At 34.7% G+C, this 19,560-nt stretch overlaps 1 protein-coding gene across 3 annotated transcripts in view; it reads right to left on the reverse strand.

Annotated features, from left to right (window-relative positions):
- The window catches only part of jvl (javelin-like), a 180,049-nt gene that overhangs the window by 25,719 nt on the left and 134,770 nt on the right, over positions 1-19,560 (reverse strand). For all 3 annotated transcript variants that reach the window (XR_015837311.1, XM_088257278.1, XM_088257277.1), the window contains exons 2-3: positions 10,196-10,321; positions 8,801-9,826 (exon numbers count right to left, since the gene is read on the reverse strand). Coding sequence is in view for 2 of the 3 variants with exons in the window: in XM_088257278.1 (XP_088113404.1) it covers positions 8,801-9,826; positions 10,196-10,321 (1,152 nt within the window). In the remaining variant the exon portion in view is untranslated. The remainder of the gene's footprint in view (positions 1-8,800; positions 9,827-10,195; positions 10,322-19,560) is intronic.

Raw genomic sequence — 19,560 nt, forward strand, 5'->3', positions numbered from 1 at the left:
GATTCACTTTAAAAAAACTCCCGAGTATAATGTAATGGGTTCTTAATATCCGCAATGTCGTTCGCAAATTATATAGGTTTTACTAAAGATTAATAGTAAAAAAAAAACATAGCATTTAAATTAAATTATTAAAAAAAGAAAAGAAACGCGAAATAAACACGTTTTATCGGATATTGCGAATTGCGATATAACCGCAAGGCTTACAAGGAGATATAATTATTTATGTTGAATTCAAGCTGTTGAAAAAAATAATACAAATACATTACTTTTTATTACCTCAAATTTTGCGCGAACAAACATATTATTCGCATTATTTACACTGCTTGTTTTTAGAAATTTATTCAAACGGATAATTTTATTTATAAATATATATAATGTTATATAATCTCATGTGAAAGTCGGTTATTACTATAGATTTCATGTTTGCTAAGATAATAATATATATAAATATTATTGTATTAGAAGTTAAGCAGGCACATAAATATAGTTAAAAATTGGAGTGTTGTAGGCATAAACAATAAGATTTTTGTTATAAGAATAATAATAATCCCGAAAATTTCTCCGTTTTTTATAAATTCATTTATTTATTTTAAAAAAATACATACTTTCAAAAACAAAAAGGCCAAAAACAGCGCTTGTCACAATTCTGATATAAACAATGAAAACTGACCCCATTAGTTTTTCTTACATACTTACAATTTTCAATAACAGTTTTGATGACGTCATGAGGGCAAGTACTATTCCTCAAATAAGTTATTAAAATATCATTAAACGTGCGTTAGGCCTACGAATAAGCGCTTACATCACAAATAGTTTTTTTAAAGCTTATTAATTTTGTTGGAGAAATTACGTATGTACCTTCGATATGATACCTAGTGCAATTACCAAATTACGAAAGGCTTCAGATTAGCGATTATAAAGATATGTGTCTCAATTAAACGATATTTAAAAATTGAAATCTTGGAAAGAGAAAATAAAAACATGCAACGAATACGCAATAAAAAATACGAACACGAAATGCTTTCATGATACACGCGATTATTATTAACACCAAAGTACAGATTATTATAATATGTGGGTGTATACAGACAATCAAAACATACCTTTTTTACATGAAAGTCTCGGTAGCTATGTGGGTACATAATGTGTTAATTTCGTTCCAATCTTACATTTCACAAGAAACGCATTAAGGCTCAGCATTCGTTAAGTCGCAACTTAATTTTCTCTAAATCCATGTATGATTTTACATTGTTGATTTTTTTCTTAAAACACCGTTTTTGCATTGAAAAAATACGTTTTTCTCCGAAATAATTATACGGTTTTGAAAATAAAAGAGTTATTGAAAGGTTAGGAGTTATAAAATATAATAAAAATATTTTTTCTACATAAACGCGCTTAGAGTGTCAGAAATGAAGACTCTGAGAAGCATAACAGGCAAGAGTCTTCGAGATAGATTGAGAAATGCCAAGATCAGGGAAATATGCGAGATCGAAGATGTCGTTAGGTTGGGAAGGCAACGAAGAAGACAATGGTATGCGCATGTGAGGAGAATGGAACCATCCAGACTCCCCCACATCGCACTGTACGGCCAACCCCATGGTAGACAGCTCCCGGGCAAACCACCTAAGAGATGGGCCGATAGCTGGGAATCGACGTCGCAGGAGGCTAATCCCTCTTAAAAACAGGCCGCAAGGCCTATAATAAGAAGAAGAAGACTTATATTCTAAAAAACTAAAAATATCCAAACTACATTATTAAAAAAAAAAACGTGCGCGAACAGACATGTGACCTTTCCGGTAGTTTCGAATGCTGGGCCTTAAGAGATTATAAAAGTATTTTAAATTAACCAAATGAAATATGTAATTTGTTCCACAGAACTTTATTGGATCATACAAAACTTTCTCAGTGCTTTTCTATGGCGTCAAATGTCAATATGTAATTGCTAACTATGAAGAATGAAGCACTCGAAATGTGGTGTTCTAGAAAAAATGCTTATGATATCGTCGGTTGAGAGTAGTTATAGGCAAGCCAAAGTACAAACTTTGGGAATTTCATGAGGGGAGAGAAATAAGTATTATATTACAAGGGATAGTTGAAGACAAACGGAGCATAAGAAGTACATATCGCTCACTCCTTTCAAGAACGTCATAAATCAGAAATCGTCAATTTTCAGTTGTGCATGTTTTCGGAATGCCCAGAAAATGTACAATATCCCAGCAAAAGAGGTATATTTTTTACTTAATATTTACCCGCTCCATGGCAGAAAGTGTTGTTTTTGCATTTTGAAGAAAAGGTATTGTTCAATAATTTTTTTGAATAAACTAAATATTTTTTAAATGGAGAAAAAACCTTCAGGTTTTACTTAAAAAGATCTGTTGCACAGTAAAAAGTTCAGGAAGTGGCTTGACATTTATTTTTAATACATTATATTATATTTTTAAACTTTAAAAACGTTATCCTGAAAAATCAAGTTTTTTTTTATTTATGACGTTCTTGAAAGGAGTGAGCGATATGTCCAGGCATAAGAACTCGAAAAGTGGTCGCGGTTTAGAGCGGCTGCAGGCAAAATAAAAAAAAGACACGATGAATTCCAACTCTCAGCGTACGGCAGGACAGTGAGAAGACAAAGCTTATTGTAAATATATAATATATTGAGAAAAAAGTTTTTTTTAAATGTGTTTAAAATCACCGAGAATCAGTATAAATTATGGGTCAAAGTTTAAAATAAGTGAAAAAATTATCTTGAAGTTTATGTGGTATGTTTAAAGTCGATTAACTATATATAAATAACTAATGGAGCGTCAACATCATGGATCGGAAATTACGCTAAAGTAAAGTTAGACTGTCTCGCGTTTTTAAGTACTAAATAAAATGCTCCAAGTAAAACTCGCGCGTGGCTCGATAATGTTCCCAGTAGCTTCCAAAAATAGCAGAATTACGATTAATTCCTTGGGGGAACATGACCAAAGAGGATTAACTAGTGATATAACAATAAATGTGCTTTCAGAGTGATTTCTTCAACATGTGAGGTAAGATAAACCGGAAAAGAAATATTTAACACATTGACTGTCAAATGTAAAATGCAAAATGCAAAGTATTAGTTTTCAGAGAAATATCTGTCAATTTGTCCAGGGTGCCACACAGAAAGTGCATGCATTTACATTACATGGCTAAAAACGTGCAGCGTATCCAATTCACAGAACGTAAAATACAATCCACGATCAAAGTTATATTTAACTCATGCAACCTCTTGACCAAACAGAGCGTGAGTCAAATATAACTCACATGGCGTTCAACGTGTTAACCTTAGTTGTTCTTTGTATAGATTGGACTAATACACAATTAGGTATCAAAGTGGACATAATGACAAAATTCCTTTTACAAAAACAATTGCAAAATTTGAGTTAGTTTAATGTTTATGCTTGCATGTATAATTTTAAAGAAATACCAGAAAAAAGAATTGAAGACTATAAAAAAATTTACAGTGCCACTTTAAAGAGATCTTAAATTCACGAGAAATTTATATTCACTGTCTCAAAATATTACTTTTTCGTACAATCAAATACGCTTAAATGAATAAAGAGTATATCGCTCACTCCTTTCAACAAGTCACATATCAAAAATCGTTAATTTTCAGTTCTGCATGTTTTCGGAATGCCCATAAAATATACTATATCCCAACAAAAACGGCATATTTTAAACATAATATTTACCCGCTACAGGGCAGAAAGTGTTGTTTTAGCATTTTTAAGAAAAGGTATTGTTTAATTATTTTTTAAAAATAAATTGCATATTTTTCAAATGGAGAAAACACCTTCAGGTTTTACCTAAAAAGATCTGATGCACGGTGAAAAGTTCAATGAGTGGCTTGATATTTATTTTTAAAACATTTCATTATATTCTTAAACTTTAAAAACGATCTCCTGAAAAATCAAGATTTTGATATGTAATATGACGTCGTTGAAAGGAGTGAGCGATATGTTTAAATTCTGCCATAAACATCAGTTATAATTGTCGATGGCAATTTAATAAAAATTATCGTAAAGTAGTTAAAACAGTAAAAACCTATCAGCGGAAGCTAAACTGGCAGTGCACAACGGAGTCCTGGTTCCAACTCTAATGTATGGAAGTGAAACATGGAGTTGGCAAAAGAAGGATGAAAGTAGACTGAATGCAGTCGAAATGCGATCTCTCAGAAGAATGTGCGACAAAACGATGTATGATAGATGTGCGAATAGTGAAATAAGGAAGGAATGCAAAGCTGAGATAAGCATTATCGATAAAATTAAGAAAGGTGTGTTGAGATGGTTTGGACATGTAGAACGAATGAGTGAGGAAAGAACGGTAAAACAAATTTATGAGGCGAATATTAGCGGGAAAAGAAGCAGAGGAAGACCGAGAAAAACATGGCACGATCAGGTATGCCAAATACTTGAAAGTGGTCAGGTTAGGAGTCGTAACAATCGGCGGGTATGTATGAGGAGATGCATGAACGTGGAAGAGGCGAAGAATGTTTGCAAGGACAGAGTGGTGTGGCGCTCTATTCTCTCTGCCTACCCCTGCGGGGAAGCGGCGTGATGGTTAGTTAGTTAGTTAGTTAGTTAAAACATAAAGTTACATTGATCTTTTGTCTCCAGAACATGTCTGCCAAAAGAAGCTATAAATAAGAGTCATTGAGTTCATAATTTGCAATCATTTAGTAATTGATAGCATTTTAATAACAGGCCATGACATAAATAATAAAATTTATGGTTAGTGACCATCGACACGATGTGATTATTTATTAATTAAGTATCAATTAGCATACCTAGTAAAGAGAGCGGTATTTATGACTGGAATATGTGTCTGTGAAATGTACCAGAATTGTCGTTATTTGTTTGAATACAAAATTACTATTTATTGAATTGGCGTTTAAATTGTAAAATTTTATAGTACATTAGTATTAATATAAACATTTTCTTTGACAGCTCTTTCGCCTAACGAGGTCATCGTCAAACTATATTATAAAATAGTATTAGATGTATTTAATTGCATAGTTGGAAGCTGGAATAAAAAATAAAAAATTAGTAATAATAATAAAATAAAAATCCCTGGCTCTTAATTACAATGCAGTTAAAAAATATGGCCTAATTTTAATTTTATTTATTGGGCGCAACTTTGCAGAATAAATCTAATCCACTTTTTGAAAAAGTTAAAAATTTGAAAACCAATTTTTAAAATCAATTTTTATTCATCCATATTAACGACTCGCTGAATATCTCCGCCTCCGTAGTGTAATGTAGGTAATAGGAGCAGAGGGAAACCGAGAAAAACATAGCTTGACCAAGTATTTCACATCCTTGAAAGTGGTCAAATCAGGAGGCGGTTATGATGTATAAGGAGGTGCATGAATGTGGAAGAGGGGAAGATTTTTCGCAAAGGTATGGCGTTTTATCCACTCTGCCTACCCGTGTGGGAAGCGGCGTTACGGTTAGTAAGTCAATTCAATCAAAAGTATTTATTTTTAACCCCTCTAGGATTCGAGCCCTGTGCCTCCAGCAATGGTAGCTAAATGCACTATGAGGAGGGACATACAAAATATCAATCCAAATAGTCAATAGTAAATTTTAACAAATCATGAAAAATATCCAAAGAATCGTGAAAATCCCCAAATCGCGTTGGTAAAGATACAGATTTGTGCGATTGAATAGTGTAAAAAATTGAAAGGGGTTTAGCGAAATGCGTCGGAGGTAGATTGGTAGCGCGTAGGCACGCAGTACCCGATGGCAATCCGTCTTGTCAACAAACGGTAGCCGCATTCGGTATTCCGGAACCCGCCTTCAGGGGGCGGCTCGCGCCTCACCGGAGGTATGCAGTGCCCGGTGCCCAGACCGGTCTCACCGACTGATGCACTGAAGGATGTCAAGGAAAGGTGCGGGCGGTGTTGTTGACACGTTTGCGCCGGTAAACACGGGGGTAAAATGACACAAGAAGTGAGAAAAATATGTACGTTTTGGTACGTTATTTAGCATTTTTATACAGGAATTATGACAACTAACTCGCTAGCAAGCCATCGCGCCGTTTATATGGGGCCGACGTGTCCTACGTAAAGTGCTCTAACTACATTTTTGTCAATTTTGAGATGTTTGGTATACGTTATCAACAGACCGTTTTCTACAAATATAATTTTAAATATATTTTTTTTAAAATTACGCTTGTTTTCAGGCGTATTGTATTAGACGCTATCTACATCGAAGTTTCGAAATGAACTGAACTCCTAAAACGCTAACTACTTAATTTTGACAAAGCATAATTTTTTTAACGATTTAATACATTTTTTATCGTGTTTTTGAATGTATAATACTAGTTTAGAATTTCAGATAAAACCGTTACTTATAAAAAAAAATACGTTGAAAAAATCTTCTAAGCTCTCTCCTATAAAATAACAGATTTGCAGATAGAGTACTTTACGTAGGGGCCGTCGATATGTAAGTATATGTACACACATTAAATATCCAAAAATTTAATTTGTATAAATATTTAATTAGTATGCCTTAAAGCCGCACCCTGTCGGAAAAGTCGGCTCCCAGCTCCGCGCGGGTCCTTTTGTCCAATTATATCTAGTATTGTGTAGTTCAATATATGGCTTTCGGTATACCAATTTAACCGAGCTATTATTTTCCATACATGATCACTGCGCGATTTGAATGGTGCAATCGACAAATAATTGACAGTTTAATCTCAAAGTACACAAAAAACGCCGATTATCCTTTTAAATACACCGTTTATTTACTTATCTCGTTTGTTGTGTTCGACTAGACGCTTGACGATAGTTGTTGCGTAATTCGTTGCATTAATGTTTTATTCAGGTTGAACCCTTGACCTTTGTTTAGTATGCAAGTTAGAGCCTAATTATCCAGTTTTATTTATCCGTTCGTTTTAACCGAGTCATTAGAAAGCTGCTTTGAATTATTCATCCGACCACAATGGTTATTGCAGACCACAAAATCAAGGTTATGCAAGCAGATATCATCTTGCTTCTATCCATTAAGGAGAATCGATCACGCCTATGATTCATCTGCCTTAGACCTCACAATTCATACAATTAACATATAACAAATATATAAATACATTTTGTTGGTTTTGGTAATTCCAATTTGTCGAAATAATATTTTTTCTTATAAATTTACTACGATAAATTAGTGACATTCTTTGGAGTTAACAATGATGAGGGCAGTACAGTAAAATTAAATTAATCAACATTAAATAAAATCAATATTAGCGTACATTAAAGTGCAAGCGATTCGTTATATTATCGTTTTGTTTGTTCGAAAGACCGGATTTTAGAATAATCAAAAGCCTTTACATAAGATTCGGGTACGGTAGGAATCATTCAAAAATACATTTCAACAGCCTTAATAAATATAAGCCAAAATTGAAGAATAGTCGTCGTCTGCAACACTGTGTCATCCATCTTTCTCGCAAATTTCACAAGCGAAAACTTACTCACGCTCCATTAATTTATAACTAGTCTAAACTCTCAAAATACTTTATGTATTGCGTATGATAATTCGAAAGTGCGATGCACCATCGTGAAGCGCTTCCGCGAACGTCGCATACCGACTTTCATCGCCTGTAATGAAAATGCAGCATTAAAGAACCCCCCAAACGGAATGAAGGAAGTTTCCGCGAGCCGCTAGTACGCTACATAAATGCGAGCAATTACCATTACCCATTATGTACGTACTTGCGGTCAACTCGAATCATAATGGCGTTTCTGCTATACTCGACCATTCGAAACAGCTGCGTACCGGACGTAATCAGAAGCTGGACGCGTAAACTGGTAACAACGCAAATTAACATACTAATTTTAATACTAAAATTTAACTTTTCCAACCAACCGATTATTTCAGGAAGCTGAACTTTTGGAGCTACGAGAAATATATTGTCAACAGTGTCAAAAATATGTTTTTGTGCGCCAACATTTATTTCCTAAAAATATTAAAAGATCTAGCCAAAGAATGAATAATTTACTAGATATCCCTTTTTGCAAATCCAGACTCGCGCAAAGACATTCATTTTTCATAGCTCCAAAACTGTTTTTTTATTCATTCCACACAGACTATATGTCAGACATTAATTATCTAAGTTTGTTTTGATAACAAATTTTGCTTAAATTATTTTTCAAAAAAACAGATCAAAGTACCTTCTTCTTTTAAACGTATAACTCATATAAGTAGTACAAATTTGCTAACTTTTTTTCATTTTCATCTTTTAAATTTTTGTTTTCTATTAAAATTAAATATTTGTAGTTTATATTAGCACTTTTAATCGATTTTTATTTCTGATATATATTGTATTCTTGCCCTTTATTATAACCTAAAATAAAATGTACTCATATTCCACAAACAGGCCATGCCTTTGTTGGATCTTTTATTGTGTTAATATTATGTTTTTTTTGTACTTGTTTTTTTAAAATATTGTGAAAAGCAAAAAATAAAGAAAAAAATATTTGACTATCACAAAAACAATAATTACAATGCAAGACAAGTATCCATTTAATATAAAATCGGAACAAGAACTTATCGGAGGTCGGCTGTATCCATTGTAACACGGTAAAGGGAGAGCCTGTTAGAATTAACGTTAATAGCATTATAATAGAAAAAAAAACTTTACGTTGTATATCGTTCCTATCGATGAGATATCCGCGTTCGCAACGAAGCTCTATAAAAGATACGATAAGTTATGTGACTAATTATAGCCGTTTGTAAAGCTCGAGACCCACACACTGAGGATATGAATATAAAAATAGAAATCTTACCTGATTATGGACGGTGTAGATCAGTAGATGCCTTTGCAATTCCAATGGATTATTTTCTTGAAGAATAGCTGATATTTTCCTAGAATCCGGCGTTTTCACTTTAACACTTTTCACGGGCGTATTCATTATTCTGTCCAACTTCCCCAAGTCGCCGTCTCCCCTCACCACTTCACTTTCCGCTCGCGGATAGATCCTCCGAGGCCTCACGGGAGTCTCGGGCAGACCGTTGGCCGCCTTAGCGGGGGTCACCGGCGCGAACACCGAGTGCGGCGGCGACTGCAGCGGCCCCGGGGCCGAGGGGCGCGACCTCAACTCGAGGGTTCTGTCCTCGCGGTCGTGCCTCGAGGCTATAGGAGACACGAGCTCGGATTCCCTCAATCTCTCCGCCTCCACCTTCCCCACTAAGGCTTCCGCTTCTAGTTCGGCCAGACGGTCCAGTAGATGATCTCTCTCCCTCCGAAGAGCCGCTAGTTCTCTAGAAGATCCCACCGCGAGAGTTTTCCTAAACTCCTCGGCGGGGTCGATGTCGTCGCGACTCTGGTCGCACAGCGCGTCTAGACTGAGCGCCCTCCTCTCTCCCAGGGTTCCGCGCAGAGCTTCGGCTTCTTCCTTGAGCTTGTTACCACGATGTTGGATGACGTCGAGGAGCTGCCAGAGCTCTCCTTCGTAGGTCGAGGCCTGGCGGGTGGGAGGGGCGGCGGTGCTGTGGGCCTCCTTGCTGGACGAGGTCTCCGTGCTGAAGCCGGAGTCCTGCACCACGCTGTGGGCGCCCTGGGGCTTGCTGTGGCTGTCGCTGCGGCTGCGGGGCAGGGAGTCGGCCTCGCGCGTGGGCAGCTTCCTGCGCACGCGCACGCCGGGCTCCCAGTCCCGCCGGGCTGCGCCCCCCGCGCCCGAGGGCACCGGGGCGACCCCGCTCCCGCCGCTCCCGGGCGGACCCCCTCCCGACAGTTTGGACCGAAGGTTGGGGAACGTCTCGATGACGAGGTCTCGAAACTCCAGCAATGCGCCCACCTCATTCTGAAGTTCCTGGAAACAAATTGTAGAATTTAATTTCATCAAATTAATAATAAATACTAATGATTTAAGACAACAAATATTTATGTGACTGCTACCATACGCGTATGTGTACATTATATTATTTGATAATGAACATATTATTTAAAGGAAAATATTGTGATATTCTATTATCAAAATGATATTATTAGCTAGATAAAATCACAATCGGCAGGACAGCGCTATCGTCGGAAAATACAATAACGTTTCATTTCATTATCAGTAGTTATCAAACACCGAAATGTGTTTAAATTTAAACAACCAAAAAGGGAAGACAAATTGAGTACCTAATGAAAACCTTTAGGGTATAGAAATAAATACACATATTGTATAAGTGCCAACCTGTAGAGCCACGAGAGACTTGGCCTGCTCACTGAGGAGGTAGTGGAAGGGAGCGGGCGGGGAGCGCAGCTGCAGGCACTCCATGCCGGAGCCCGAGCCACCCCCGCTAGAACTGTCGCCCGTAGCCTGAAACAATCCACACAACCAATTAGTCAAATACCAAATACGATCATCCTCAGCACATAGTCAAAATCGTCATGTGTCATCATCCTACTATCTCCAAACTGCCAAAACCTCGAGTGGATCTCTTTACCTTAGCCAGTAGTTGAAACCATTTAGAAGGAACATTCATAAGGAACTATCACGAAATGTGGTATCATTCATGATAAAAATAGTGAAGGACATTGGTACTATACACCAAGCTAGGACACAAAATGCCGAACCCCCTTCTAGTGGGACGGAAGGCCTGTTGATTACAGTCAACAGTTCGTCTTCTCCTGAAGAGTTTTACATGGTTTCTCCCAGCAATGAGCAAATGTTAAGAAGTTCCTGATTGGCCCACACTAGTCAACAACACAGATAAAAATAAAATATTAATTTTTTAAGTTAAAAGAAAGAAAAATCCACTCAATGATATAAACCTTGTACAAAATAAGCAAGGTAAATAATGATTGCAGCTCCCATCAAAAAAAAAACTTTTGGAAGGATACAGAGTTCGTTTTCATCAATCCAACCACTGCGCACCGTTACATATAATATTCATAATTTGTGATAGATTAATATGAGGAAAATTGGCGGCAGACGTTAGACAAACTTCTGATAGTAAAAACCTTTTTTGTAGTTGCACGTCAGTTGCAGGAAATAAATCAATTTAACTATATTACCTTGAGGCAAGTTTGCATTAAAAAATCCGTTAAAAAAAAAACAACAGCACAAAGTACAGAAATTATTTGAGATCTATGAAGAATGATGCGAAATTGTACAAAATCAAAACAGTTTTATATATTTTAAAAATATTAACATTTATATAAAAATAACAAAAAAATCCGGTGTTGTGTGTCAGGTTGTGGTCCCGTGGTCGGACTCTTGAGGCAGAGTTTCTCGGTTCGAACCCACTCAACCACAATTTGATACCTATTTCTAAAAAAGAGCTCACAGAAATATGTAGTATAAAATTAAAATATTTGTGTAAATAATAAAAACACGAATATTTCAATTAAAAAAATATATGCAAAATAAAAAGAAGAATAAACATATTATTTACTTACATTTTTTAACATCTCAACAAAAATGAAGAAGAATATGGATATCTGGGTATTTACAGTGCTTATAGCTTATGATTATAAGCCTAAATCTGTTATTTACAGGGCCTATTAACAAGCCTATGACATGTCATAAGCCCTGTAAATACCTAGACTTCCACATTTTTTAGATTTGACATCTGCGTTGAGATGTCAAATCTAAAGTAAATTATTTCTATACACGTGGTTTTTCAAAATGAAAATCCGTCTTTGGTTGCACACGTGGCAAAGTATTGGTCCAATCATACCGCGGTTTGTATAATGATAGCCCGTGTGAAAATGTTGTGTAAGAAAAATTACTATTATTGACGTACTTTCTAATAAACTAAATAATAGAAAAACACTTTTGATTCGATTGAAGAAAAAATACATAAATGGAGAGACATAATCGTTCTGATGAAAGCAAACTTACGCAATGGACGATGGCTAATTGAATATTTCTTAAAATCGCGTTGTTTCTCATTCGGGGAAAAGAAAATTATGATAGAAATATTTCATTTCTTGCAGAATAATTATACATACATACATACTTTAAGCGCAGTCGGTAGAATTACTTTCGTGGCTCAGAGCGTGGTAAATTGAAATGACGGCAAATACGTGAAACGAGCGAGCTAATCCAAAATTTTAAAGTCGCAAGTTAAGAAAATAAACTACCTACCAATATATGCATTCATGCTTACATCTTAATTAGGTATTTTTATGTGATTTATTTTAATTTGTTGATTTCTTCTATTAAACATAAGTATATGTGGATTGCACAAAATAATTATTTTACATACCAATATATGAAATGAACCCAGTTTCTTCACAAACATAGTATAGAGTGTACAGATTAACGTACAGATTAACCTTTTAGTTTGTATGTACTAATATACTTGTAATTATTTGATATGCTTGGTTGCATATTTTTAGATTCCGAATGATTGAAAAACCACAATATCCGCCCTTAAAATGTAGAATGTATTATTTGTAACATCCCACATGTAATAATATCCTATTAAAGAGCATTGTTTCATTGATTAAAAATAAATATTACGCGTACATCCATCGGAAATATCCGGTTGGCAAAGATCGGAAAAAGTACGAATAAATAACAGGAAAGGAAATAAGCAAGTACAATGAAAGGTTACAATAGTAATTATAGTTACGAAGAACTGCATAATAACGTATTATTTATTGTTGAGCTGTGCAAAGGGCAGACGACACATCATGTAGGTATACAAGCGAGCTGGTGTGCAACAGTCATTTTCAACAATTTCGTAAATCATTTCATAACTGTTCATTTCAATTGTAAGGTCTGTTGCAGAGAAACGTTTATGGTATAATGATAGATAAAGACTGCGATTTTGGGGACACATCCGGCAGGCATTGGTAAAAATAATATTATTATAATTCGAGTCAAAAATGGAAATTTTATCCGTAGAAATAACAATTTATTGAACGTATATATTGCGGTACATTACGCGTATTTTTTACAGACGCGACAACACATAATGCCACTATCTAATAACCAGCATAAAAGGAAAATGGAAAAGAATATCAATAGGCTTTGGTAAAAAGATTTTTGTAATACCCCGTGAGAATCATGAATGGGATAAAAGATTCAATAAAAGCTGTTGTCAGCTTATCTTATGATCATCGAAAAACTTTTGTGCTTCAATAGGTATTCATGATGTTCAACAGCACCTACAACATACACATACGAATATTTTTTCAAATACCTATACGTTTTATTTGTCGTGTGAACGAATGTCACTAGAAAAGGAATAATGTTCGTATAATGTATTTTTCGTTGATGCAATAATACGCCTAGCCGAAATGGGGTTCTCTCGAACATGTGGGTAGGATGAAGCTTACAAATTGAAGATAATACACGTCAGTATGATGGACGCACAAGATAGCTTTCGTAACGAGTAAGATGATAGATGTAGGCATCGAGTATCTTGGTTCACGTATAATTCGATTAATAATGCGAAGGATTGATTTCGCTATTAACTAGTGCAGGGTAAACAGAAATATCCCTTAATAGTATGTAATCAGTAATGGTCGTTTGATAAACATATGCAACGTGTTATGTCAAAAACAAAATGATCTAATTCAATCGCATATAAATCAACTAAACGGAAATAATTGTTTCTTCTAACAGCCATGCAATATTTTGAAGTAGCGAGTGTTTACAACCAATAAAATAAGCAAAATACGTAACATATTATTGGTATGTAGCTGGGCATTTAAATATAATTATTTCCGCGGATACGTACTACATACTGCATGTACATTATATTCGAAATAATAGCACAGCGTTTAATGGGATAAAATAATAAAAACTACTATTAAATAAACCATCAAATAAATGTAGAGACGGCTGCCGTAAGATTATAATTGAGCATTGGCGAACGCGTTTTACACTTCCTTGAGGCCAAAACAATAATTAATACTGTGATTTTGAGATTGGAAAATATTTCCGCGGTGGGGCCCATCAGTAAGCGCTTTATTCGAGACTACCGTGTTAACCGTCGCGGGTTACAGCATTTTGTGAATTTAAAATAGCGATATCATGAGATTTCCGAGCGAAGTCTGGTTTCTCAATATATTATTCATTCGTGCTCTACCTACACAACAGGATTATAAGGAAGGTGGGGAAACTAAGAACCCACATCAAGGATAATGAAACCATCGAGAGCGTTCAACCCATGTACACGATATATAAATTATTTCTATCCTTGCCACAAATTCAGACAGACAAGTTACCATAAAACCTTCCCATTCGAGATATAAATTTTTGAATGATTGCACAAGTGCGTTCCCTATTTTCATGGTAGTTTTCAATGAAGTTTCTTATTTTTTTTTTACCAACAAGCACTTAATTAGTGAAAAAAACCTACGTCCTAAAAATATATGCCGTTTCTTTATTCACGCGAATAAGCATTTTTTACTTTTGGATGTACGCGTTAAATACTACATCAGGTCAAAAATCACATGAAACATTTAGGTTACTGTGATAGTATTGCTTATAAAGGACCAATATATGCCTCTAAAAGCATCTATAACGATTGACTATTTAATATTGGCTTTATTAAAAAGTATATTAAAGGATTCCTTATTTTGATCCGGTTCGTCCTGCGGTTCCAAAAGCTTTGGTGTACCATACAATTAATTTGCTGAATAATCACATTTGCAGAAAATAAACTATCAATTCTTGATATCTGAATTTTCATGGGTGGCCGTAGAAGAAAAAAAATGCACCAACACCTTTAAAGAAAGAGAGAAATTCGTCAGTTAACTACAAAACATTACTAAAGATCTTGGCTGAGAATCCTATATCTACATGAATAAAAAAGTTTCCGTAAATTTAACTCTAGTTATATTACGGAATAAGCACCCAGACAATATTGATCTACAAACGGTTTAAACATGTCTTAGTGAATAAAACAAAAGTTTTTTTTACATTTATTTTAAAAGATTATTTTAATGGCGTTCATAATAGGGGAACTGCTTCGATATTCGCAAAACAGTGCAGCAGGCATGAATGGAATGCACTTGTTAGCACGGTTGAGATCTATGAAATATCTCTAGATATGTACAATATAAAAGCGTGTGATATTTTCCCATTACACGAGGTATATGCAATCTCTCTTCCAGATTCTCACCAAGGTAAGCAGGTCGCCGTGTCCAATGGTACGGAACAGAGACCAGAATTAGAAATAGTCACCGCTGCAATCACCGCCAGACGTGATCAGTGATCGCCGGCTATTAGATGAACATCATCCATCACTCCCTTTTAACGAGAGTAAAAAACGGCTGAGAAAGTAAATAAACGTGAATTCAAAATATTTATCAAGCTGAGTCGAGCGGTAGACGTTTTATAATAAATAAATATTTACAAAAAAAATGATAAGCAATTGATTAGAGCCAGAAAACCAAGTTAAATATATTTCAATGTATTCTTCAATCGTTATGAACATTTTATTTGAAACTACCAAAAACCCAAGTGAATCTATTTGAAAACCTTTTAAATGAGTTCAAATACTCACTCTATATCACAAACACCAATACCAATTTAAAACAAATCTTTCTTGAATTCATTTTGCCATAGGCGGGAATCGAACCTGCAATGGCAGTTTCACAGTCGAGCTTCTACCCAACTTATAGCCTCTAATATGACAAAAAAATGTAAATTTGATTCTGGAATTGATAATAAAATAAGACATGCAATAACAACGGAGACCAAAATTATAATTATAAAACAATAAAAAAAAATGAAATGATATCTGACGTCGCACGCGCTCATACAATGTGTCATTCTACAATTAGAACAATTATGTAATCAAAGTTCGAATTATGGATTATGTAAAAAATCGGTACCGATGCGATTTACTATAAAAACCAAAATTAGAGGAATACAAAAAATTTACAAGTAGGTATGTAGTTTGTACGTAACTGACACTATGAACTTACACAGAAATAAAAATGTGCGTATCTGATTAGGATGTAAAATTGGCATGGCAAGTGCTTCAAATAATTTTCAAAGACAGTGTGGTATGGCGTTCTGTTATCTCTACCTACCCTGCGTGAGACGTCGTGATGATCAGTAAGTTAATAGTTTTTTTTATCATGTGAGATTTTTGTGAAGTAAATAGCTCTCAAATAAAATTTAAAGCCACAAAAGACAATATGGAATACGTTAAATCTTTTGTCGATATCTGTTGTGAAACATGTTTAGTTACTTAGTTTTGATATTCCTCAAAAAAACATTTATAGGTTAGGAGATGCGGCGCGATATATTTTTCATTGCGAACGTTATTTTTGGCATGTTTCGACAAGGCATTACGTTATCAACGCCAACTTTTATCATAAATAAGAAATAAAACTGTGTAAATCATGGCTGAAATAATTGGCCATCGAGCGGTTTTCCGCTAAACACAGACGAGGCTGAGTAAAAAATGACAGAGTTACTAAACAATAGATTGGCAGCGAAACAAAAACTCTCCAGCAATTACCATTCAACCGGCAAATGAAACCGCTCCGGTTTCGCTTTCACTGGCCGCACTCAGTGGTCAGACTTCAGGACTACTCGGCTACTGCTCAGAGCTCAAAACTACAGTGGGCTTTATATTTTTAGAACCACCCCTCACAATTAGCACGTTTAAAAAAAACATTCTTAACGTTTTCCGCATATGTATTTATTTATTTATTTTTATTTATTTATGTATTTATTTAGATTGACAGTGACAGATATGGTATATTGAAAGCTTTCAAATGTAAATTCATAGTAAAATCGGGATACAATTTTATATTGTTTCTCATTTTCAATAAATTTCGCTAAATAGTTTTAAAAAAAATAATTGCTTAGCAAGAGCAGATCTGTCAGGAAGCCTAGATGCTTCTGTATCAGATCTGGGCATGCGGTGGGACAGCTATCAATTCGATTTTACCCTTTTCCGCACCCAATAGTGTATAGGGCACTGCATCGTACTGACGCAGTGTTATCTTGATCGTTACTTATATGAAGGCAAAGTGATCACTCTTGCGCTTAAGGGACCAGTCCAGGGTTATATGAAATAAATATTACACTGTATATCACTAATAATTATTTTTACTCCTCCTGGGAATCGAACCCGGGACCTCCAGCACGGTAGCTAAACTCGCTATCTATTACACCACAGAGGTATGACATATATTTCACAGTCGACTGTCATATCCAATGATATGACAGTCGACTGTGAAATATAATATCTTTATTGCTGATGATGATGATGGCTTATGAAAAACTATTAATGCTACAATAAAGTACTCGGAGGTCGGAGCAGTGTAAGAGAATATTGTAACGTAAAATATAATGCACGATTTAATAAGCAAAGCCATTTCACAAAACATCTTTCCCATGCACGATTTGCAATGTCTTGTAAATAATTTGTTTGCTTTTTACGAAACAATGTAATTGCTCATTACATGGATTCCCGTGGTCAAATTAAGATAGATGTTACACTAGACTATATTAATACTTTGTAAACATCTTATAAATGCAACATACGGGCAAGAAAGTGATAGTAGTACTAATGATAATGTTACTTTTGAAGTTGCAAAAGTTTATAATTTATTTGATTTTAAAAAATATTACAAAACGTAAGTAATATCCAATATTTCCGAGAAGTAATTTCCATTTCTCATTTTGGGACAAGGGATAAAGGTTAACAAGACTGAAACACAAAAAAAATAATAAAACTAACACAGGGTAAAATATAAAATATAAAAAACGGGTTCAGTAAACAGGCATAAACAAAATTAAAGTAAGGAGCATATTCAAAGGAAAAAAAATTGAAAATATAACTAATCACAAACACAAATATTTTTCCATGAAGTATTTTTTCAGTTAATTTATTGGGATCCCTGACTGAGTTCTATTTTTTATGTCAGGCAGCTGGTTAATTTGGGTATAGGCAATATACTGCAAGGACTTTACTCCAAACTTAGTTGTGTTTATTGGCTCCACGTGTATTCTATTATGTACTCGTGTATTATAATGATGAATTTCTCTGTTAAAACAACAGCAAAAAATAATACGTTTTTTGTTCCAGTAGCAGGTGGCCATTTATAAGAATGTGCATGTCATGTAAAATACTATATTATATCTGACCTTTAAATAAACATACGTGAGTTGTAATTAATCGATATAACTTTAGTATAATTTTAACGAGCAAAGGTGCGTTACAACAGTCAAATTCTCGTATATTTAGCCTTTAAATTAAAAATGATGATTGATTGATAATTTTTTTTAACAATTTCACTGGCCGATGACAAGAATAGTCTTTCCACCTAGTTACTATTTTGATGCAGATACATTAGTTTACAAAATATATGTTTCACATAGCATAGCAGTATGTTTAAAATTTGGGGATAACATTTTAAATGTACATATTGAATATTGAAAGCGTACTTTATGATTCTGATAATGTTTTTTTGAAATGTGTGAAAAAAAGTTTGAATTTTCTGTTTTTGATATTGAGAAAATACAAACCACCTAAATGGGGTGAGCCAACAGTAAAATGACGTCACAGTGGAGCGAACGGCGTCACTTGTGTGAAAAAAAGTTTGAATTTTCTGTTTTTGATATTGAGAAAATACAAACCACCTAAATGGGGTGAGCCAACAGTAAAATGACGTCACAGTGGAGTGAACGGCGACACTTGTGTTACCTATTTCTTTATATGGCAAGGCGCACGTATAAATCCGTATAGGGCAAATATGTCGCATTGTAAGTGGATTAAATAAAATAATTTTTAAAGCCTCAAGTAAAATTATTTTTAGACCGTAAGTAAACATTACCGTTGTATTTTCATTTAATACACAAAATGCGTTAAAGATGTTATTATCTTCTTCATCCTTCTTATAGATCCGAGGATCTATCTGTTACGTTATCAGTCTCTTGTGATGTGGACTGCCAGATGTCGCTCCATTGCTTTGGAGGACTTTCAGATGGTCTTCTTCCGTCTAGGTTTTCTTGAAGAGCAAGTCGGTTCAGTCTATTTTCTTGCATTATATTGACATGGGCATTCCAAAATCGTCTCCGCTGTCTTCCCTATCTGACTATAACATCTGTACTACACATTTTCCAATTTTCCGTGATTCTTATTAAGTTTCTCAACGTGTTTCCGGTAATGCACATCAATGCCTTCATTTCTGAAGTTCTTAGAAGAGATTGTGCTCTCGCTGTGTCTGCTCTGGTCCCTATCCCATATGCGGCAATCGGTATCATATGATATCATTAACAACAACGAAAAATAAGTAAAGGTATTTCAAAATAAATAAAATTGTACTCAATAAAATGAATGTAGGAATATGTAAAGAAAACTATTTTAACGCTCTCCTTATCATTCATCGTTTACTTCGTGTAATACTACTTTAAAGTGGTATTAAACAAAGTGAATGATGAATGATAAGGAGAGTGGTATAGTACCTACCGCAGAGTTAACAATACTTTTTATTTACAAAAAAATATATTTTATTTATGGTTGGTTTCGATTTCATATAATTTATATTACCGAATATAGTTAAATACTGATACAATATATCGGATACGTCTTATAAAGATATATACTATGTAATTATATAATGACGATCAAA

This window comes from Brachycentrus maculatus, unplaced genomic scaffold (assembly GCF_059751285.1).
Source record: "Brachycentrus maculatus isolate JH-2025_06_01 unplaced genomic scaffold, ASM5975128v1 h1tg000077l, whole genome shotgun sequence".
NCBI lineage: Eukaryota > Metazoa > Arthropoda > Insecta > Trichoptera > Brachycentridae > Brachycentrus > Brachycentrus maculatus.